The 23,086-nt window shown below is 45.7% G+C and overlaps 1 protein-coding gene across 1 annotated transcript; it reads left to right on the forward strand.

The window, feature by feature from the left end:
• Positions 1-252: 252 nt before the first annotated feature.
• LOC137095677 (carcinoembryonic antigen-related cell adhesion molecule 3-like) lies at positions 253-21,847 on the forward strand. Its single transcript, XM_067462453.1, has 6 exons — positions 253-363; positions 5,381-5,737; positions 10,791-10,919; positions 15,175-15,266; positions 18,802-18,846; positions 21,761-21,847. The coding sequence occupies exons 1-6, from the start codon at positions 303-305 to the stop codon at positions 21,845-21,847; spliced, it is 771 nt and encodes a 256-aa protein (XP_067318554.1). The 5' UTR covers positions 253-302.
• The last annotated feature ends 1,239 nt before the right edge of the window (positions 21,848-23,086 follow it).

Consider the following 23,086-nt stretch of genomic DNA (forward strand, 5'->3'; position numbering starts at 1 on the left):
ACCAGAGTCCCAGAGTCAGACACGACTAGACAATGTCAGGGGAAAACCTTTACCTTTACCTTTTACCTGTTGTTGGGACAGAGAAAGCTAAAGGCCATGCAAAACGATGTCCTCTGTGATTGCACAGAATTGTGTCAGGACAGGAAGTTTCATTTGGAAGGAAGTGCAAGAAAAAACAGAACTCTGAGAAAAGGCATCACCAGCAAACGGCTTTCCTTGTGAGTTCCTCTTGCCAATTCAGAGTCGGAGAGAAGGCGCAAGAGACATCATTCAGAGGCCCAGCAGAAAGAAAGGATTTGGAGATGGCTGGGAAAATAAGTTGCCTTAAAACGCAAAGCAATGGGAGGAGCCTGCTGTTCGCAGGTGAGTTCCTTGGAGCAGGAAACAGGGGAGTAATCTCGGTAAACGCTGGTCTAAACTGGTGCGAGTTCAAATACAAGTTGAGTGTCCATTCTCTGAAAAAGCTTGGCACCAGAAATAATCTGTGTTGTAGATTTTGGGGCATTTAACCACCATGTGTTGTCGAAGGCTTTCATGGCCGGAATCACTGGGTTGCTGTCTGGGGACATCTTTTGTTGAGAGGTGATTAGCTGGCTCTGATTGTTTCTTGCCTGGAGTTCCCCTGTTTTTGAGTGTTGGTCTTTATTTACTGTGATGTTTTTAGAGGTTTTTTTTAATACTTGTAGCCAGATTTTGTTCATTTTCATGCTTTTTTCCCTTCCTGTTGAAATTGTCCACGTGCTTGTGGATTTCAGGCATCCCCCATTCTGTATCTTTGCATTCCACTTTGGCAGAAAAAATGAAATGCAAAGATACAGAATGGGGGACAATGCCTGGCTCGAGAGCAGTACGTGTGAAAAAGATCTTGGAGTCCTTGTGGACAACAAGTTAAACATGAGCCAGGAATGTGATGTGGCGGCAAAAAAAGCCAATGGGATTTTGGCCTGCATCAATAGGAGCATAGTGTCTAGATCTAGGGAAGTCATGCTCCCCATGCTCTATTCTGCTTTGGTTAGACCACATCTGGAATATTGTGTCCAATTCTGGGCACCACAATTCAAGAGAGATATTGACTCTAAGCTGGAATGTGTCCAGAGGAGGGCCACTAAAATGATCAAGGGTCTGGAGAACAAGCCCTATGAGGAGCGGCTTAGGGAACTGGGCATGTTTAGCATGAAGAAGAGAAGGCTGAGAGGAGATATGATAGCCATGTATAAATATGTGAGAGGAAGCCACAGGGAGGAGGAGGGAGCAAGCTTGTTTTCTGCTTTCTTGGAGACAAGGATGCAATGGAACAATGGCTTCAAACTACAAGAGAGGAGATTCCATCTGAACATGAGGAAGAACTTCCTGACTGTGAGAGCCGTTCAGCAGTGGAACTCTCTGCCCCGGAGTGTGGTGGAGGCTCCTTCTTTGGAAGCTTTTAAGCAGAGGCTGGATGGCCATCTGTCAGGGGTGATTTGAATGCAATATTCCTGCTTCTTGGCAGAATGGGGTTGGACTGGATGATGGCCCAGGAGGTCTCTTCCAACTCTTTGATTCTATGATTCTATGATTCAGTGGCTTCTCTGTGTGGTCTGACATGGAAAAGATATAAAAGATAGTAACTTATCATTTTGCTAAGGACAAGGACACCAGACTGGATAATAAGAGTTAAGTCTTGGTCAATTTGCCAAGGCACTAACAAAAACAACAAGGACCCTTCCCATGTTAGATAGTGCGCACATCTAATCAAGGTTTTATGCCCTATGCTTCATATATAGCAGAAGGTGGCACATTTATTACGGAGAAAACACCTCCCTTTACACTTATGCGCTCTCTTGAACTTCTATGGGACTCTGGTGGGAGGAATAAGTGGGTATTTTTTCTGTATCATGATTTCTATATTTGTATATTTCTCCCTGTGTATCTGACCTTTTCCTGACTGTTCTGTCGCCGCTGGAGCTGGAATTGAGTGCTTTTAAGAGAGGATGTCCAGTCTCGATAAGATAGTCAAGAGTAGAGACATCAGACTGGCAACCAAGATCCATCGCCTAGTCCAAGCCATGGTCTTCCCTGGAGTCACCTACGGATGTGAGAGCTGGACCTTCGGGAAGGCTGAGCCAAGGAAGAGAGATGCTTTTGAGCTTTGGTGTTGGAGGAAAGTGCTGAGAGTGCCTTGGACTGCGAGAAGATCCCACCAGTCCATCCTCCAGGAAATCAAGCCCGGCTGCTCATTGGAGGGAAGGAGACTAGAGACCAAGTGGAAGTCCTTTGAATGCCACATCATGAGGAGACAGCAAAGCCTACAGAAGACAATGATGCTGAGGAAAGTGGAAAGCAAAAGGAAGAGGGGCCGACCAAGGGCAAGGTGGGTGGATGGCATCCTTGAAGTGACTGGACTGACCATGAAGGAGCTGGGGGTGGTGACGGTCGACAGGGAGCTCTGGCGTGGGCTGGTCCATGAGGTCACGAAGAGTCCTCATGAGGTCACGAAGAGTCCTCATGGAGACGACTGAACGAATGAACAACAACAAGAGAGGATGTAAGGCTTGCATCCAGCGGGAAGCCAGGGGGGCCCGAGAAGGAACCCTTTAGAGAAATTTCCCTTATTAAACAGGCTTTAGGAGGCTTAAGCTTAAATATAACAGTCTTTTATTGATGAAAAAACAGGAATTGAAATCAGATGTCTCAAACTTGTCCACAGGGAACAGGCACTATCTTCTAAAACTTTGTTCAACAGAAAAATCCCCTTTATAGCTTCTCCCAGGCTGCTGTGAACCTCAACCTGACTGATTTGAGTCTGCTACTGGCTGAACTGCGTCTCAGAACCGAGCAAACGTACCAACAGGCCTGAAATCACTTAGCTGAAGATTTGATGAAGAGCTGTTATTCCCTCCGGAAGTCCTTGACACCGAAATACAACACCGCCTGAGCTCTGCGAGTGCAGCATTTTCTCGAATGAAGCAGAGAATGTTTGAGGACCAGGATGTCCGTAGGTGCTTGTTTATAAAGCTATTGTCCTCCCAACCCTGCTCTATGCCTGAGAGATTTGGAATGTCTACAGACGTCAACATTGACAGTGAAATATAACACCACTTGAGCTCTACGAGTGCAGCATTTTTCCAAATGAAACAGAGAGCTTTTGAGGACTGGGACATCCGGAGGGAGACCAAGGGGTTTGTTTAGAAAGCTATTGTCCTCCCAACCCTGCTATATGCCTGCGAAACGTGAACAGTCTACAGATGTCACACTCAACTCCTGGAACAATTCCATCAGCGCTGCCTCCGGAAAATCCTGCAAGTCTCTTGGGAAGACAAGCGGACAAATGTCAGTGTGCTGGAAGAAGCAAAGGCCACTAGTGATGGTCCTCCGCCATCAACTCCGCTGGATCGGCCATGTTGTTCAGATGCCCGACCACCGTCTCCCAAAGCAGTTGCTCTATTCCGAACTCAAGAATGGAAAATGGAACATTGGTGGACAGGAAAAGAGATTTAAAGATGAGCTCAAAGCCAACCTTAAAATCTCTGGAATAGACACTGAGAACTGGGAAGCCCTGGCCCTTGAGCGCTCCAGCTTGAGGTCAGCTGTGACCAGCAGTGCTGCAGAATTTGAAGAGGCACGAATGGAGGGCGAAAGAGAGAAACGTGCCAAAAGGAAGGCACGTCAAGCCAACCCCGACTGGGACTGCCTTCCACCTGGAAACCAATGCCCTCATTGCGGGTGTTCTGTCACGCACTGGGACTATAGCAGTTGGCTTTTGAACAGGACGTGCTCTCTGTGCCCAGCGGGAAGCCAGGGTGCCTCAAGTGAGAGGCCCTAAGGATTTTCCTATACAGTGTCTTTAGAAGCTTGAAAGGTTTAACAAAGTCCTTTATTATTGCTTAGGTCTTCAACAAATTAAACAAATGCTTCTCAGATCTTCAACAGATCAAACAAATACTTCAAGGCTTTGAATCAACCGGTGGCCTTCTTAATCTTGTCCACAAGGGACAGGCAACTGACTTCGTGAACTGTTTCTTTTCTTTAAGAGGAAAATCCTTTTTAACCCCTCCTTGGGCAATCTACTTTCTAAACTTTGCTGGTGTGGGCTCTACTCCCGGCTCCAAACTGCTTCTTGGGTCCTGAGTAGACCTACCAGTCAAGACCTTGTAGATTCTCCAGCTAGAGTCCTTTTGGATTTTCTCCACGAATGATGAGTATCTGTATCTTCTGTCAGGATTTATTAAGATATAATTGTGTGTTTCAAATGTAATTCTTGTATTACCAATATGGATGCCACTTAGAGTGTAATGCTATGCTGACATGTTTATGTTGAGGCTGTGATTGAGTGACCTTAAGATAAGCTCTCTGCTGCTGCTGAGAAAATTTAGGGAGTTAAGCACTTGGAGCAGAAGAGCTAAGCAGCTGCAAAGAACTGTTTTGACTTTCAGTTTTCCTGCTGTGTTCCTGTGTTGTCGCTCGCTGAAGATGGATGTACTTTTGCTCTGTGCTTAGTAAACTGAATTTTCCTTGTAACCTGATGTCTCCAGAGTCCATGATTTTACAGAGCTGTATCTGGTGTATCTAGCATTTGCTTCTGTCAAGTTGCGCCCTAGTTTGACATCTTTAACCCCAACAAGGATTGTGCTGTAAAACTGTTTTCCTTAGAAGCTTTAGGGCTGTTTCCCCCGGTAGTTGTGAAAAACGAAGCTTCTCTACAGGTGGAGCTGATTCACGTCCTGTAGCTAAGCTTTCAACTGTAGGACTGAGCTAAAATGGCTCCCTTTCCTTCCTGAACCCTGGGGAAAGGGGCGGAACTAAAAAAACCCAGTGATGATAGGCAGGTGGCTGCAAACCAAGGCAAGCCACCTTACTGCAAAATGCATGGAACTTTGGAATACATGCAAACACTCAACAAAAGAAAAGGAAGTTGGAGCTCCTGGTGCAGCCGTACCAGCACACTTGGCATTGTAGTAAATGTCCTTTGACCAGAAGTTCTGGTGCCTTGGTGTCATTGTGAGAAGGTGCTCCATTGTGCATGTGGCAGGGAACAGACTGCATTGAAGTAGATGGTTTGCAGTTTGCTCTTCTCCGCACTCACATGTCGTGGACTCCACTTTGTGGCCTCTCGTGGTGCCAGAGCGCAGCCTGTCCAATGCCTTTTAAGCACAGCGGGAGAAGATGCAGGTCAAGAATTGGGCTCCACAGTCGCCTACGGACCCACCAGAACACCAATCCTGGAAGACTATCCTACTTGGCCAACGAGGGATCGCCTAAGTAAGTAAGTAAGACTTTTGGGATGCATTACAGAGACCCAGAAGCTGCTTTGAGATGGTAGCCACATTTGCTGGGTATCCTTCAGTGCTTTTTTGGCCTTGAATTGATGTTCTCTCTCTCTTTCTCTCTCTTGTTTTCTCAGTCCTAAGTTGGTGCTTCTTGTTGACCAGAGCCCAAAGGTTGATGACAACCACTACCTTGGTGGACCCATCAAACCCAAGTGAAGGAGAAAACGTCAGCCTAATCCCTGATGTTGGCCCTAGAAACCTTACTTCCTGTCAGTGGTTTCGAGGGAGAGTTGTTCGTACAAACACCATCCTTATCTACTTCTTTTCAAGAACACCGAAACCAGGACCGAACTACACTGGTCGAGAGACCGTGGACTCCAACTGCTCCCTTCACATCACAAATTTAGCAGGAAACTACTCTGGAACCTATACGTTCTTACTACAGTTTATGGGTGGAGCTATAAAAGGGGAAGTGGAACTCCTCGTCTCAGGTACGTTCCAGGTGTTCTTTGGGCGCCCTGCCTTCCTTTCTTCAGCCTTCCTCCCTGGATGTGGAGATGGAGAACTTCAAGGAGTCCCTTCCTCTCCCAAGATGCTTTTCCTCCCAAAAGAGGCTCCTGATCTTTCTACCCTCATCCTTTGGCTCTTAGAAGTGGAACTAAAAGAGTCCTCCCTGGGCCTAGAGCAGTGTTTCCCAACCTTCCGAATGCCACGACCCCTTAACACAGCTCCTCATGTTGCGGTGACACCCAACCATCACATTATTTTCATTGCTACCTCGCAATTGTAGTTTTGCTACTGTTGTGAACTGCAGTGTAAACATCAGATATGCAGGATGTATCTTGATTCACTGGACCGCATTTGGCACAGATACCCGATACGCCCAAATTTGAACACTGGTGGGATTGATTGAACAAAAAAGCTCCTGTTTTGTATCAGGTTTCCTATGAGGTGGGTGAGGTGGTCGTCCTTTGTGATATTATATATATGATATATGTTTAGGGATCAGCTGGTTTTCCCTGTAATAGGCAGTAAGAGCACCTAGAGCTTTGGAGAGCTTCTGTTCAACCATCTCAAAGCTCCCTGCTTGAGCGGTGATGGCACAATCATCAGCGTAGATGAAGCTACTCTGGCCCTGGAACTCAACAAAAAAAGCTTCTGTTTCTGCCCCCATGACCCACTCTCCATCCTGGTGCATTTTGGAGGAAGATGGACCACAGATGATGGGACTCGCAATACCTTCACTAACTTTCTGAGACCACTGCGAGCCATATAAATAACTGATAAAGACCAACCTTGTGACACAATTCCTTCCTCAAATAACCCGGGCAGCGCCGGGTCCCCAAGCTAGTACATAAATAAATGTGTGGACCTGAGAGAAGCCTCCCAACAAGGATGGTAAAACAACAAACTTCTGGGTGTCCCCTGGGCAACGTCCTTGCAGATGGCCAATTCTCTCACACCAGAAGTGATTTGCAGTTTCTCAAGTTGCTCCTGACACAAAAAAAAATCCTTAATGTAACTTTTTTTCCCCCTTTGTTAAAGCAAAATTGCATGACGTGCCAGTTTTGGAAGCATCTGCAGCTGTTCTTCAGGCTTCCCCAAATGAGACTTCCCCAATTGCCCAAATGTGGTTCTGGGCAGAGCGGTGAGCACATCACAGACAATCAGAGCCATGAAGCAATCTGCCCAAATTGTGCCAGATTCATTCTAAAAACAGCTTCAAGGGTTTTCTGCAAGTTTTGCCAGGAAGGTAGAGAGAGGAAGAGAGAAAGAAAAAGAACACGATGAGACAAGAGATCAGGAAGCAGTGGCTTCAAATAAGTTCCAAGTTAAGGCTTTCTACTAGGCATGGGCAAACTTTGGCCCTCCAGTTGTTTTGGACTTCAACTCCTCCGATTCCTAAATTGTGGGAGTTGAAGTCCAAAACATCCGGAGGTATAAGCCCAGAACTTAAGCATAATCCTTGATTTGCCTTGGGTGATTCTTCCCAAGGCTTCCTCTTCATCCTGGAAAGAAAGAAGTGACAAGTGGAGTGCCATCAGCAGGGTTCCCCCCTGGGCCCAGTCCTGCTCAGGATCTTCATTCATGACTTAGATGAAGGGCTAGAAGGTAGGATCATCCAGTTTGCAGACAGGACCAAATTGGGAGGGATGGCCAACACTCCAGAGGACAGGAGCAGGATTCAAAACGATCTTGACAGATTAGAGAGATGATGGGCCAAAACTAATAAAATGAAGTTCAACAGGGACAAATGCAAGATACTCCACTTTGGCAGGAAAAACGAAATGCAAAGAGACAGAATGGGAACGCCTCGCTCGAGAGCAGTATGTGTGAAAAAGATCTTGGAGTCCTCGTGGACAACAAGTTAAACATGAGCCAACAATGTGATGTGGTGGCAAAAAAAGCCAATGGGATTTTGTCCTGCATCAAGAGGAGCATAGTGTCTAGATCTAGGGAAGTGATCCTCCCCATGCTCTATTCTGCCTTGGTTAGACCACACCTGGAATATTGTGTCCAATTCTGGGCACCACAATTCAAGAGAGATATTGACAAGCTGGAATGTGTCCAGAGGAGGGCGACTAAAATGATCAAGGGTCTGGAGAACAAGCCCTATGAGGAGCGGCTTAAGGAGCTGGGCATGTTTAGCCTGAAGAAGAGAAGGCTGAGAGGAGATATGATGAGGGCCATGTATACATATGTGAGAGGAAGCCACAGGGAGGAGGAGGGAGGAAGCTTGTTTTCTGCTTCCCTGGAGACTAGGACGCGAAACAATGGCTTCAAACTACAAGAGAGGAGATTCCATCTGAACATGAGGAAGAACTTCCTGACTGTGAGAGCCGTTCAGCAGTGGAACTCTCTGCCCCGGAGTGTGGTGGAGGCTCCTTCCTTGGAAGCTTTGAAACAGAGGCTGGATGGCCATCTGTCAGGGGTGATTTGAATGCAATATTCCTGCTTCTTGGCAGAATGGGGTTGGACTGGATGATGGCCCAGGAGGTCTCTTCCAACTCTAGGACTCTATGATTCTATGAAGGGCAGCAGGGAAGTGCTCAGGAATTGGAGGGGGAAGAGGAATCAGACAATGTTGCTGCGTTTGGTGGTCCCTATGTAGACTTCTTGTCCATAGCTGCATGGTATACGGTAGACTCACCCGTCAACAAAGGATTCCCCCAGGAAGTAAGAAGCCAGACCTTGGAAACTGCTAGGCCATTAAATGCTAATCAAGGTGGCCAATTGAAACATTCACACCTACCTCCAACAGACAAGTGTTCTTTCTCCCACCCTGGGCATTCCACAGATGTATAAACCCAATTTTCCTAGTTTCCAAGAGACCTCACAACCTCTGAGGATGCCGGCCATAGATGTGGGTGAAACATCAGGAGAGAATGCTTCTGGAACATGATCAGACAGCCTGAAAAACATACAACAACCCAATACAAACATGACCAAAATGACATACAGGAAATTACATGTGCCAGGCCTACAACCACAGAATCAAAAGGACAGGCACTGTCGCGGTCACTGTCACATTGCAAATTGATGGGTGTCCAAAACTGGTGACCAGCAGAGACTAGTGCCGCTTTCTCTCCACTTTCACCATGAAGCCTGATATCATGAGAAGGGCTCCATGGTGAAAGGGGAGGAGCTGTGATGTAGAACGGGGTAATCAGTGGTTCTGATGGGATCATAAGGCCAAACGCATTGTCCGTTTCTGCTTCATGAAAGGTAGCCTTAAATCCTTCCATCTTGGTGCACACGGCAGTCTTGCTGCTGTGGTCCTATATGGCATCCACGTTGGAGACACCTTCCATCTTGGTGCATACGGCAGTCTTGCTGCTGTGGTCTTATATGGCATCCACGTTGGAGACAGTTCCATCTTGGTGCATACGGCAGTCTTGCTGCTGTGGTCCTATATGGCATCCACATTGCAGACACCTTCCATCTTGGTGCATACGGCAGTCTTGCTGCTGTGGTCTTATATGGCATCCACGTTGGAGACACCTTCCATCTTGGTGCATACGGCAGTCTTGCTGCTGTGGTCTTATATGGCATCCACTTTGGAGACACCTTCCATCTTGGTGCATACGGCAGTCTTGCTGCTGTGGTCTTATATGGCATCCACTTTGGAGACACCTTCCATCTTGGTGCATACGGCAGTCTTGCTGCTGTGGTCTTATATGGCATCAACTTTGGAGACACCTTCCATCTTGGTGCATACGGCAGTCTTGCTGCTGTGGTCTTATATGGCATCCACGTTGGAGACACCTTCCATCTTGGTGCATACGGCAGTCTTGCTGCTGTGGTCTTATATGGCATCCACGTTGGAGACACCTTCCATCTTGGTGCATACGGCAGTCTTGCTGCTGTGGTCTTATATGGCATCAACTTTGGAGACACCTTCCATCTTGGTGCATACGGCAGTCTTGCTGCTGTGGTCTTATATGGCATCCACATTGGAGACACCTTCCATCTTGGTGCATACGGCAGTCTTGCTGCTGTGGTCCTATATGGCATCCACATTGGAGACACCTTCCATCTTGGTGCATACGGCAGTCTTGCTGCTGTGGTCTTATATGGCATCCACGTTGGAGACACCTTCCATCTTGGTGCATACGGCAGTCTTGCTGCTGTGGTCTTATATGGCATCCACGTTGGAGACAGTTCCATCTTGGTGCATACGGCAGTCTTGCTGCTGTGGTCCTATATGGCATCCACATTGGAGACACCTTCCATCTTGGTGCATACGGCAGTCTTGCTGCTGTGGTCTTATATGGCATCCACGTTGGAGACACCTTCCATCTTGGTGCATACGGCAGTCTTGCTGCTGTGGTCTTATATGGCATCCACGTTGGAGACACCTTCCATCTTGGTGCATACGGCAGTCTTGCTGCTGTGGTCTTATATGGCATCAACTTTGGAGACACCTTCCATCTTGGTGCATACGGCAGTCTTGCTGCTGTGGTCTTATATGGCATCCACGTTGGAGACACCTTCCATCTTGGTGCATACGGCAGTCTTGCTGCTGTGGTCTTATATGGCATCCACGTTGGAGACACCTTCCATCTTGGTGCATACGGCAGTCTTGCTGCTGTGGTCTTATATGGCATCAACTTTGGAGACACCTTCCATCTTGGTGCATACGGCAGTCTTGCTGCTGTGGTCTTATATGGCATCCACGTTGGAGACACCTTCCATCTTGGTGCATATGGCAGTCTCGCTGCTATGGTCCTATACGGCATCCACTTTGGAGACATTGGAATGACATTTGGAAACAATGACTGATTTCTGGAGGGGTGAGAATAGGGCTGGACCCATTTGAGGTGGGTTTCCCTCTTCTTTTTGAGATACAATACTTTGCAGTATTCTCCCTTCTTTATGATGTGAAATTTTTGCAATTCAGACAAAATGGGAAGGTATCTGACAAGGTTGGAAAAACCCATCTTGAGGATCCCGACCCACAATGTTAGCAGATTGCCCCAAATGTGATCCTGATGAATCCTGACGACAGACTTGATGAATTAAACATGTGCTTTTTTTAAGCAGCTCGTCCTCCTCCCAGTGAAAATGAAGAAACAGAACATTCAACTGGACTCATTGCTGGGATCGTGGTCATCATCGTGAGCTTGGCATTGGGATTGGCCCTGATTGGAGGCCTGCTTTATCTCTTTCTCCGTAAGACTTCAAGAACTTCCCAGAATTCCTACGTTTCCTTACCAATCCGGGAGAGAGGGGAGACATACAAGTATATTAATAGCTGCATATCCATATTCATTAGACAATTTGGCAGTCTGGGCAGGATGGTTGGCCTTGATAAGGGAAAATACCAAAAATAGCTGGGAAGAGGATGGGAGAACCATGAAAGAAGGCTAGAAGGGCAAAAGTGTTGCACTCCAGAACAGGAAATAGCCCCTCTGACTATAAATACACCACACGTTGAGTAAAGGAACAATGCTTTTTATTAAAGCTTAGCAAAAAAGCCAGTAGAAATAAATGCTTGTAAAGATAGATAAGATTCTCAAAAGCAGTAAAGCATTTAAAGGCAGCAAGAAGAGACAGTGTCCAAACGTAGGAATCAAAAGCAATGTCCAAAAAGCATGAAGATACAATCCAAGACCATGATTATCCAGACAGGAATCAAACAAGAAGCAAGAGCAGACCAGATGCTGCTAAGTCAAGTTGAAAGGCTAGAAAAAACCATGAAGACGAGACCACTTGAACAGGGATTCCATGAGGCTTATGCTAGGTTTCCAAACGATGCCTGATCTGACAAGATTTTCTACAGGCAAACCTTAAATCCCAAAAACTGGTTTTGTTTTCCTTCAGTCTTTGACCTTAACTGACGAATTCTTTTGGATTTACATGATGCATGGAGTATCTACATTATTTATTTATTTATTTATTTATTTAATCAATTTTATATACCGCCACTCCCCGAAGGCTTGGAGCGGTTTAACGTTGGGGATCAGCCTGAGTTTGAACTTGAACCTGATTCTCTGTTTGTTCCTCCTGACGCTAATGAAAATATATTTACTGATGCTAATGAAAATGTACTTCCTGATGCTAATGAAAATGTACCTCTTGATGCCAATGCTCCTGAAATTAGTGAGGAAGAAACTTCTGTAGATTTGGAAAATGGAAGTATCAGTGTTCATGAGAATGTTTCAGAGGGAAGCCATGACCTTTCACTCCCTTCTGCACCTGGTAACTCTAATGAGAACAGAAGGGGCCAGATCTGGCAAGACAGGAGTGAATCACTCAGTTTGCGAAGGTCTTCCCGATTAAGAGAAATACAAACAATGGCTTCAAAGCAAGGAGGCGTTTCACAAAACCAATTCCTCGGCTTTAAGTGCCTTCCGCTGGGCTGACTTTCTCAGTTCAGGCATCATTTCAGATTGATGAAGACCTTGACAGTTCTCCTGGGATTTCTAGGATATCAAGTACGGTTAGTGGATTGCTAACAGGTTCCAGTATTTTACAGTGTAGCTTTGGGTTTTGTTTTGTCCATTTAAATTCATGATTTTGCTGTGGCTTTTGACTTGCATTTTTCCTTTATTTTGTAACCATTTTTCTTCAATAAAAAAGGATTGTTTTTCACAGTCAAGTGTGGTGGATAGTTATCTTAGGACCTCGTTTCCTGCTCTGGATTGCAACAATATACATATGTGATACATTACATTTAAAATCAAAGAAAAATTTCAATCAGTAAGATTCAAATGCCAGCCTCAATAAATGAGTTTTACAAGCTCTACGAAAAGATAGTAAGTCTCGGAGAGCTCGTATTTCCGCTGGCAAGGCATTCCACAGGTAAGGAGCCACTACCGTGAATGCTCTACGCCTAGTAGACATCAGGCGAAAGGTCCTAAAATTGGGAACTTCAAGGAGATTCTCATCATCTGAACGGAGTGATCTCAGGGATTGGTAGAGGGTGAGGCGGTCCCTCAGGTACTCTGGCCTCAGGCCATATAAGGCCTTCAAGGTAAGAATCAGCACTTTGAAGGTAATCCGGTGCTCAATCGGCAACCAGTGCAGTTGCTGCAAGATTGGAGTGATATGAAACCTTGCTGGGATCCCTGCGAGAAGCCGGGTGGCAGCATTTTGCACTAGTTTAAGTTTTTGGATCACTGATAAAGGCAGGCCTATGTAGAGGGCATTATAGTAGTCCAACCTTGAGATGACCGTAGCCTGGATCACCATGGCCAGGTCATCCCTGGACAGATAGGGAGCCAGACACCTAACCTGACGCAGATGGAAAAATGCGACTCTGCTCGCAGCGGAGGCCTGGGCCTCCATCGTCAGCAGAGGGTCTAAAAGGACTCCCAGACTCTTTACCAAAGATGACAGGCATAATGTCACGCCATCCAGGACAGGCAACCGGATCAATCCTCCGTCCGGGGCTCTTGTCAATTCTGGCTAATTTTCAGCCGCCAACTCTGCTTATCTGACCCTCATTAATTTTACCAGGTGTCAGACCGTTTTCCGAACTAGAATCTGGAGAGCTCACGGATGGAGGGAGAAAATCTTTCTCCCAAAGACTGACAGAAACATTCTCATGAGAATCTGCCCTTTGCACCGAAGCCTCTCTGTCAGTGTCTGCATGAAACTCATTGACCAAAGTGTCTCCATCTTGCACCTCAGAGTCAGTCCCAGCATCCCCCACATCAGAAGCAACAGGGGACTGATTTCCCTCCTCATTACCCACATCAGACACAGAAACATCAGGAGACTGAAACACATTCACAGGTTCAGGTTCAAACAGGGTGAGACCCAACAAAAAGGGAGGAATTGTTGAAAGAGAGACTGTTGAGGAAGAAGTGGATTGAAGCCTCGTCAATCTTGAAGTATCTAAAAGGGATAAAGAACAATTGCCATGTGGCAGAAAACATAAGGTTTTGGATGAGAAGTTAGCTGGGCCTGGACAGAGCACTAGTTCCACCTACTGGCTTCTGCTATTATAACGTCCTTGTTCCAAAAAGCACCAAAATAAAGACATTATTGTCGAAGGCTTTCATGGCTGGAATCACTAGGTTCTTGTGGGTTTTTTCAGGCTATAGGGCCATGTTCCAGAGGCATTTCTCCTGACGTTTCGCCTGCATCTATGGCAAGCATCCTCAGAGGTAGTGAGGTCTGTTGGAATTAGGACAATGGGTTTATATATCTGTGGAATGACCGGGGTGGGGCAAAGAGCTCTCCTCTGCTGGAGCTAGGTGTGAATGTTTCAACTGACCACCTTCATTAGCATTTGAAGGCCTGGCTGAGCCTGGGAAAATCCCCTGTTGAGAGGTGTTAAGATGTGCCTGGTTGTTTCCTCTCTGCTGTTTTGCTGTTGTAATTTTAGAGGTTTTTTTTTAATACTGGTAGCCAGATTTTGTTCATTTTCATGGTCTCCTCCTTTCTGTTGACCTCCTCCAAGATGAACCACCTCAACTGGGCTCTCCAGGCCAATGGAGACTCCACCTCAGGCATCAGAAGAGCTGCAAGACCAAGAACAAGCCACGAGAGTAAAGATGAAGATCCACCCCGAGGAAAAGTGTTCCTGCCAGACATCAAGGGAACCACTGACCGCAGAGGGAAGCTGATGAGGAAACACAACATACAAACAATCTACAAACCCACCAAGAAAATCCAACAAATGCTTCGTTCAGCAAAGGACAAGAGGGATCCTCTCACCTCTGCAGGAGTCTACCATTGTGTACCATGCAGCTGTGGACAAGTCTACAGAGGGACCACCAAACGCAGCATTGCCCAGACACGCATCAAGGAACATGAAAGGCACTGCAGACCAACCAGAGAAGTCAGCCATAGCAGAGCACCTGATGAACCAGCCTGGACACAGCAGATTATTTGAGAACACAGAAATGCTGGACCACACCAACAACCACCATGTTAGACTACACAGAGAAGCCATTGAAATCCACAAGAAGCATGTGGACAATTTCAACAGAAAGGAAGAAACCATGAAAATGAGCAAAATCTGGCTACCAGTATTAAAAAACTCAAAAATTACAACAGCAAAACAGCAGAGAGGAAACAACCAGGCACATCTTAACACCTTTCAACATAAGATTTTCCCAGGCTCAGGCAGGCCTTCAAATGCTAATGAAGGTGGTCAGTTGAAACATTCACACCTAGCTCCAGCAGGGAGGAGCTCTGTGCCCCACCCCAGCCATTCCACAGATATATAAACCCATTGTCCTAATTCCAACAGACCTCGCTACCTCTGAGGATGCTTGCCATAGATGCAGGCGAAACGTCAGGAGAAATGCCTCTAGAACATGGCTCTATAGCCCGAAAAACCCCACAAGAACCTAAAGACCTTATTGCCATCAGGATGGACAATGGGTGGGAATGATGGGAGATGTAGCCTGACAAATCCAAATTAGGGTTTCCTACCAAGTTTTGATTCTTTGCTTTATTTCCGTTCTTGCAGGGATCCGCCGTCAGAAACCAACCTCAGACCCCATCCAGTCTGGACCTACAACCTATGAAAATTTACCTCGTCCAGGACAGAGGAACATTGGGGTAGGCCCACTGATCTCCCAAGGAGATGATTAAAAGTCTGCCATGGGGCAACCTCCCGCTGGGCAGACTCCGAGGGCAAGGATTGCCGCCTTTGTTCTTGTCCATGCAAGAGATTTATGGATTAGGTTCTTTGTAAATGTTTTGGGCGCTGCAATTTCCTGGTGGGATTTCATCATAAGGAAAGGGAAGGGAAAAAAGGTCAAGAGAAAAGCCTCAGCCACAAGGAAAATCATGAAAATATGTACCACAAGGCCATAGTCCATAATATTTATTTATCGTGTCATCAGCAACCGTACCATTGTATTACAATTCTAACAGAGCAAAACAAACACAGAGATTAAAAAGAAAAAGAAACACACAGATTTTGCAAATTTGGTAGTTGGTTAAATGTCCTTTGACCAGTCTCTGGCCCCTTGGAGTGCCTCTGGTGTTGCCGCAAGAAGGTCCTCCATTGTGCATGTGGCAGGGCTCAGGGTACATTGCAGCAGGTGGTCAGTGGTTTGCTCTTCTCTGCACTCGCATGCCGAGGATTCCACCCTGTAGCCCCATTTCTGAAGGTTGGCTCTGCATCTCGTGGTGCCAGAGCGCAGTCTGTTCAGCGCCTTCCAAGTCGCCCAGTCTTCTGTGTGCCCAGGGGGGGAGTCTCTCATCTGGTATCACCCATGGATTGAGGTGCTGGGTTTGGGCCTGCCACTTTTGGACTCTCGCTTGCTGGGGTGTTCCAGCGAGTGTCTCTGTAGATCTAAGAAAACTATGTCTTGATTTAAGTCGTTGGCGTGCTGGCTGATACCCAAACAGGGGATGAGCTGGAGATGTCTCTGCCTTGGTCCTTTCACTATTGGCTGCCACTTCCTGGCGGATGTCAGGTGGTGCAATACTGGCTAAGCAGTGTAAGTTCTCCAGTGTTGTAGGGCGCAGACACCCCGTGATAATGCGGCATGTCTCATTAAGAGCCACATCTACTGTTTTAGTGTGGTGAGATGTGTTCCACACTGGGCATGCATACTCAGCAGCATAGCACAAGGGCAGATATCTTCACTGTGTCTGGTTGTGATCCCCAGGTTGTGCCAGTCAGCTTTCGTATGATGTCGTTTCTAGTGCCCACGTTTTGCTTGATGTTCAGGCAGTGCTTCTTGTAGGTCAGGGCACGGTCCAGAGTGACTCCCAGGTATTTGTGTGCGCTGCAATGCTCCCGTGGGATTCCTTCCCAGGTCATAATCCTCAGAGCTCAGGATGCTTGTCTGTTCTTAAGGTGAAAGGCGCATGTCTGTGTTTTAGATGGATTAGGGATCAGTTGGTTTTCCCTGTAATAGGCAGTAAGAGCACCTAGAGCTTCGGAGAGCTTCTGTTCAACCATCTCAAAGCTCCCTGCTTGAGCGGTGATGGCACGATCATCAGCATAGATGAAGCTCTCTGTCCCTTCTGGCAGTGGCTGGTCATTTGTGTAGATGTTGAACATGGATGGAGTGAGCACGCTCCCCTGAGGCAGGTCGTTCTTCTGTTTCCGCCATCTGCTTCTCTGGCCCTGGAACTCAACAAAAAAGCTCCTGTTTTGTAGCAGGTTTCCTATGAGGCGGGTGAGGTGGTCGTCCTTTGTGATATTATACATTTTTCTCAGGAGGAGGTGGTAGTTCACAGTATCATAGGCTGCTGACAAGTCTATGGTCCATAATGGGAAGAGTTCATAAATGTGTGTGTCCTTGGAAGGGAATGAAAAAGGTCAAGGGACGGCCACTAGCACAAAGGAAAATATATATAGGGTTGATGTTTCAGGAACCATATGCTTATAATTCATTACAGGAAAGGTCCATATAGAAGTATGTCTTAGAAAGGGAAACAAAAGGGTTCATGGGGAATGATTAATAGCATGAAATTCATGAGGAAAGGTCCAAAAGATTTCACTGAGCCAGTCAAGGGAGTCCTGCAGCGTTGAGGTTGAGACTTGTCCTTGGCCCTTGGAAAACTGTAACTCTTTCCAAGGGCTGGAGCTCAGGGACCAATCTGCTCCCTGAAAGCCTCCTGGGGTCCTTGCCGTTGTTAGTGTCTTTGGCAAATTGACCAAGACTTAACCCCTATTGTGCAGTCTGGTGCCCTTGCCCTTTGCAGAACTATAAGTTACCACTAGGCTTGGGCGATCCAGTTCGTTAATTTCGTTATTCGTTATTGATTCGTATTTAAATTAGCTTACAATCCAATATCGAGCCATGCAGGAATAGTGTGAGGAGTAATTAAGAATCGAAACATTTTTTTCCAATTTTCGTAATTATTTCATAATTATTTCGTAATTATTTCGTAATTATTTCGTAATCATTTTCGTATTTCTGGTGCATTGTATATTATATTATATTATATATTATATTACTATATTATTATTATATTATATTATAATTGTATATTATAATATAATATATATAATATATTATAATATAATATAATAAAATATAATATATAATATAATAATAATAATACAGGGTTAGTCAAAATGAATAGGCCAATAAGAAAATTAATTGTACCCGAATGTATGTTTACTGTAACCAAACCACAGCTACGTAGTGACAGATAAACTTTGTAACGAATGTATGTTTATTGGAGGGGTATACGATTATTATTGGTTACAATAAACATACATTCGTCTAAAATTAATTTTCTTATTGGCCTATTCATTTTGACTAACCCTGTATAATATACAATAATATAATATAATAATATTATAATAATATAATATATATATATAATATAATATAATAAATTATTATATTATATTATATTATATTATTATAATAATATATAATAATATTATAATAATATAATATAATATACAACAATATAATAATATAATATAATATAATATAATATAATATAATATAATATAATATAATATAATATAGTTGTTGTTTGTTTTATCACACCAACAGTCAACAACAGAGGGAGAGGGAAGCTTCAGAAGTTCCCTCTCTCCAATTTGGAGGATTTTTTAGCATATCGCGCAATCGTGTCCGCCATTAACGAATTGATTTGTAATTTACGAAATTTCGGAAATTTCAAAATTTTGAAATCTTAAATTTCGGAGGTCCTCAGAATTTCGAAACGCTAGCACACCCTAGAAACGAAACAAGTTTAGAACCAATTTTTTTCTTGATCGCCCAAGCCTAATTACCACCTCTTATTGGGGGCGGGGGAGGGCATGCTCGGCTTCACAATTGTCTGGTTGATACTGACACGATAAATAAAGCTTCTCTCTGCGCTCAGTGGTTCCCTTGTTGGATGGCAAGAACACTTTTAGTTAGTGGAGGCTTGGAAGGTTGCTATTTCCAACAGCTTCATTGAGCCATTTCAGCTTCTAGAGAGAATTCAGTCTTGGTTTGCTCTCAGACTGAAGACTAATTTGTTAATTCACCAATTAACATCTCACTTTTTCCAAATGCAGCTGGGATCGTTCATTCTAGATGCACTCAACAGGGGTCAGGATTTGGAGCCAATTTAGGGACTTTGCCAGTGGGTAAATGTCAAATGTTGTGTTCTTTCTTTGGAACAGGAGAATCCGGGAAATTCTTCCGACCCGAGCAGCCATACATATCAGGTGAGCAGAAGGGAGGGTTCAACATCTTTGGTGGGTTCAAAAAACATGCATTTTTCAAAAATCCACAATAACAGTGTTGGATTTGTATGCGAGGCGTGAAGTGTGTGGAAGAGTTGGATGGTCCTCTGTCGGGAGGGCTTGGATGGTGTCTTCCTTTATGACAGAATGGGGTTGAAAAGGATGGATGGCACTTGGAGATGGCTTCAAACGCTATGATTCTAGGATTTCAAGTGCACTTGGCCCTTGGTTACTGTCTCTTTGCAAAAGCAGAAAATAGTTTCATAGTGGAGTCAATATTTAGAATTCTAAGGACCGCGGATACGGAGAGTCCGTGCCTGGTGAGGCTAGTGAACCGCCAAAGTTCCCAGAAGAATCATAGAATCCTAGAATCAAAGAGTTGGAAGAGACCTCCTGGGCCATCCAGTCCAACCCCATTCTGCCACAAAGCAGGAATATTGCATTCAAATCACCCCTGACAGATGGCCATCCAGCCTCTGTTTAAAAGCTTCCAAAGAAGGAGCCTCCAACACACTCCAGGGCAGAGAGTTCCACTGCTGAACAGCTCTCACAGTCATAGAATTCTAGAATCCTAGAGTTGGAAGAGACCTCTTGGGCCATCCAGTCCAACCCCATTCTGCCAAGAAGCAGGAATATTGCATTCAAATCACCCCTGACAGATGGCCAGCCAGCCTCTGCTTAAAAGCCTCCAAAGAAGGAGCCTCCACCACACTCCGGGGCAGAGAGTTCCACTGCTGAACGGCTCTCACAGTCATAGAATCCTAGAATCCTAGAGTTGGAAGAGACCTCTTGGGCCATCCAGTCCAACCCCATTCTGCCAAGAAGCAGGAATATTGCATTCAAATCACCCCTGGCAGATGGCCATCCAGCCTCTGTTTAAAAGCTTCCAAAGAAGGAGCCTCCAACACACTCCGGGGCAGAGAGTTCCACTACTGAACGGCTCTCCTTACAGTCAGGAAGTTCTTCCTCATGTTCAGAAGTTAAGACTCACCAATGAAGGCAAATGACAGAGGCTTTAATATAAAATCTGCAGAAGGGGTGAAATGAACAGCAATGGATGCCAAAATGTGCAAGCATACCCATATTGGAGCATGGAAAAGATCCATGCAATAACATTGTCTGAATTTGATTTTCCCTCCCCCATCCCTGATTGGCTGGGTCCCAGGAGCCAGTCAGCCCTGCCTCTCCTCCTGATTGGTCAGGGGTTAGACTCCAGCCAGCTCACTCTGGGATTGGTGTTGACCCTGATGACACAGTTGGGGATTCCCTTCTTCCTGAGTGGGGAAGCCCAGAAGACAACAATCAGCCATTGATTTGGGTGGAAACAGTCCCCAGGAAGCGATGCCCATGTCTGGGGAATTTAGGTCATAGTTTCAAATACAGTGGGAGTCCAGGCATGGAGATGGTGTAGTTATGTAGAAGTAAAGTCTAGGATGCTGGGGACAGTGGGTGCTGTGAATCCCCAAGTCCATTCCTAGACAGGACAGACAAAGGGAAGGTTCCAAGATGTCTATCAAGATCTCAGGTAATCATAGTTTCCTTGTCCAACGTCCTGTGTGGATGATGACCCATCTAAAGAGATATCAGATGGGAAATCATCAACCCATCAGTAGAACTTATGGCGCAGTGGGTTAAACCGTTGTGCTAGCAGGACTGAAGACCAACAGGTTGCAGGTTTGAATCTGAGGAAGTACGGATGAGTTCCCTATGTCAGCTCCAGCTCCTCATGCAGGGATATGAGAGAAGCTTCCCACAAGGATGGCAAAACATCAAAACATCTGGGCATCCCCTGAGCAACATCCTTGCAGATGGCCAGTTCTCTCACACCAGAAGCGACTTACAGTTTCTCAACACACTCCTGACACACACACAAAGTAGAACTGTTGATCCATGAAACAATCCACGCTGCACCTCTGGCTTGAGGAGCAATGGGACATTCCTAGGTCAAAGCAGAGGCTGAGCAGTGCCTCTTGCCTTGGGAAATAACATATGTTTCATAAGCAGAGAGATGAAGGGCCAAAACTAACAAAATGAAGTTTAACAGTGACAAATGCAAGATGCTCCACTTTGGCAGGAAAAATGAAATGCAAAGATACAGAATGGGGGACAATGAGGCCTGGCTCGAGAGCAGTACGTGTGGAAAAGATCTTGGTGTCCTCGTGAAGAGGAAGTTAAACATGAGCCAACAATGTGATGTGGCGGCAAAAAAAGCCAACGGGATTGTGGCCTGCATCAAGAGGAGCATAGTGTCTAGATCTAGGGAAGTCATGCTCCCCATGCTCTATTCCGCTTTGGTTAGACCACTTTACCTGGAATATTGTGTCCACAATTCAAGAGAGATATTGACAAGCTGGAATGTGTCCAGAGGAGGGCAACTCAAAGGATCAAGGGTCTGGAGAACAAGCCCTATGAGGAGCGGCTAAAGGAGCTGGGCATGTTTCGCCTGAAGAAGAGAAGGCTGAGAGGAGATATGATAGCCATGTATAAATATGTGAGAGGAAGCCACAGGGAGGAGGAGGGAGCAAGCTTGTTTTCTGCTTCCTTGGAGACGAGGACGCAATGGAACAATGGCTTCAAACTACAAGAGAGGAGATTCCACCTGAACATGAGGAAGAACTTCCTGACTGTGAGAGCTGTTCAGCAGTGGGACTCTCTGCCCCGGAGGGAGTGTGGTGGAGGCTCCTTCTTTGGAAGCTTTTAAGCAGAGGCTGGATGGCCATCTGTCAGGGGTGATTTGAATGCAATATTCCTGCTTCTTGGCAGAATGGGGTTGGACTGGATGATGGCCCAGGAGGTCTCTTCCAACTCTAGGATTCTATGACTTGTAGCGCTTCTGCGCCCGCTCCTTCTCCCGGTCCATCCCGAGGGTCCCTGCCTGCCTCCCTGGCCTCCGCAGACCCCAGTAGAGCAGCAGCCTGAGGCGCGGCGGAGAAAGCCTGCCTCCCTGGCCTGTTGCTGCCTGCGTGGCTCCGGCAACGGGTAAGGAAGCATGAGGGCTAGACTGCACATGCGTACTTCTTATACATATGCTAAAATAATGTATAAATATTAACATAGTGTCCCTACTTCGCAGATTTTCGCTTATCGCGAGTGGTCCTGAAATGGAACACCCACAATAGGAGATGGAACACTGTGTGTGTGTAGGTTTGGGTCTCACAAGCTGTTGTTGCTGGCTCATTGTAGGGTCAAAGGGACCCCTTGGAGGCTGAGGAATCCCTTCATTGGACTATGTGTACTTGGCATACTTGATGTCCTATATATCCGGGGGGGGGGGGGGGGGTGTCGTATTTGATAACATTTACACTATCTATACAGAATCATGGTAGTTGCAGTTTCCCTCGGTCTTAAGCCTTCCCTACCTAAGAGTGGAGGGGCCTCACTGAACTGCAACTCCCAGGATCCCATAGCGTTGTGCCATGAAAATTCAAATGGAATCATAGAATCAAAGAATGAAAGAGTTGGGAGAGACCTCCTGGGCCATCATCCAGTCCAACCCCATTCTGCCAAGAAGCAGGAATATTGCATTCAAATCACCCCTGACAGATGGCCATCCAGCCATGGCCCTGGTTTTCATGTTGTATATGTAATTGTGTGGTTTCCTCTATGTTGTCTTTTCAGTCCTTGCAAAAGAGAACCCTGGATGTCTATGAAGAGATCAAACATCTCAATTAACAGATCAAGCATCACTTCCTCTTCTACTTTGAGTTGGACTGTGGATTTTCCCATTCAGGTAACATCCATTCTCCCTTTCGACTGTAACAGTAATTTTACTATTGTCATAAATCATAATGTACACATCTGATATGCAGTGTGTATTTTCATTCACTGGGCCAAACTGGGCGCAAATACCCAATACACCCAAATTTGAATGCTAGTGGGGTTGGGGGAGGATTGATTTTGTAATTTGGGAGTTGTAGTTGCTGGGATTTATAGTTCACTTCTAATCAAAGAGCATTCTGAACTCCACCAGCGATGGATTTGAACCAAACTTGGCTCCCATGACCAATGGAAATCACCGGAAAGGTTTGATGGGCATTGATCTTGAGTTTGGGAGTTGTAGTTCAGCTATATCCAGATAGCACTGTGGACTCATGTGATGGTGGATCTGGACCAAACTTGGCACGAATACTCAATATGTCCAAATGTGAACACTGGTGGAGTCTGGGGAAAATAGATTTTGCCATTTGGGAGTTGTAGTTGCTGGGATTTATAGTTCATTACA

The sequence above is a fragment of the Anolis sagrei genome, chromosome Y, assembly GCF_037176765.1.
Source record: "Anolis sagrei isolate rAnoSag1 chromosome Y, rAnoSag1.mat, whole genome shotgun sequence".
Taxonomy (NCBI): domain Eukaryota; kingdom Metazoa; phylum Chordata; class Lepidosauria; order Squamata; family Dactyloidae; genus Anolis; species Anolis sagrei.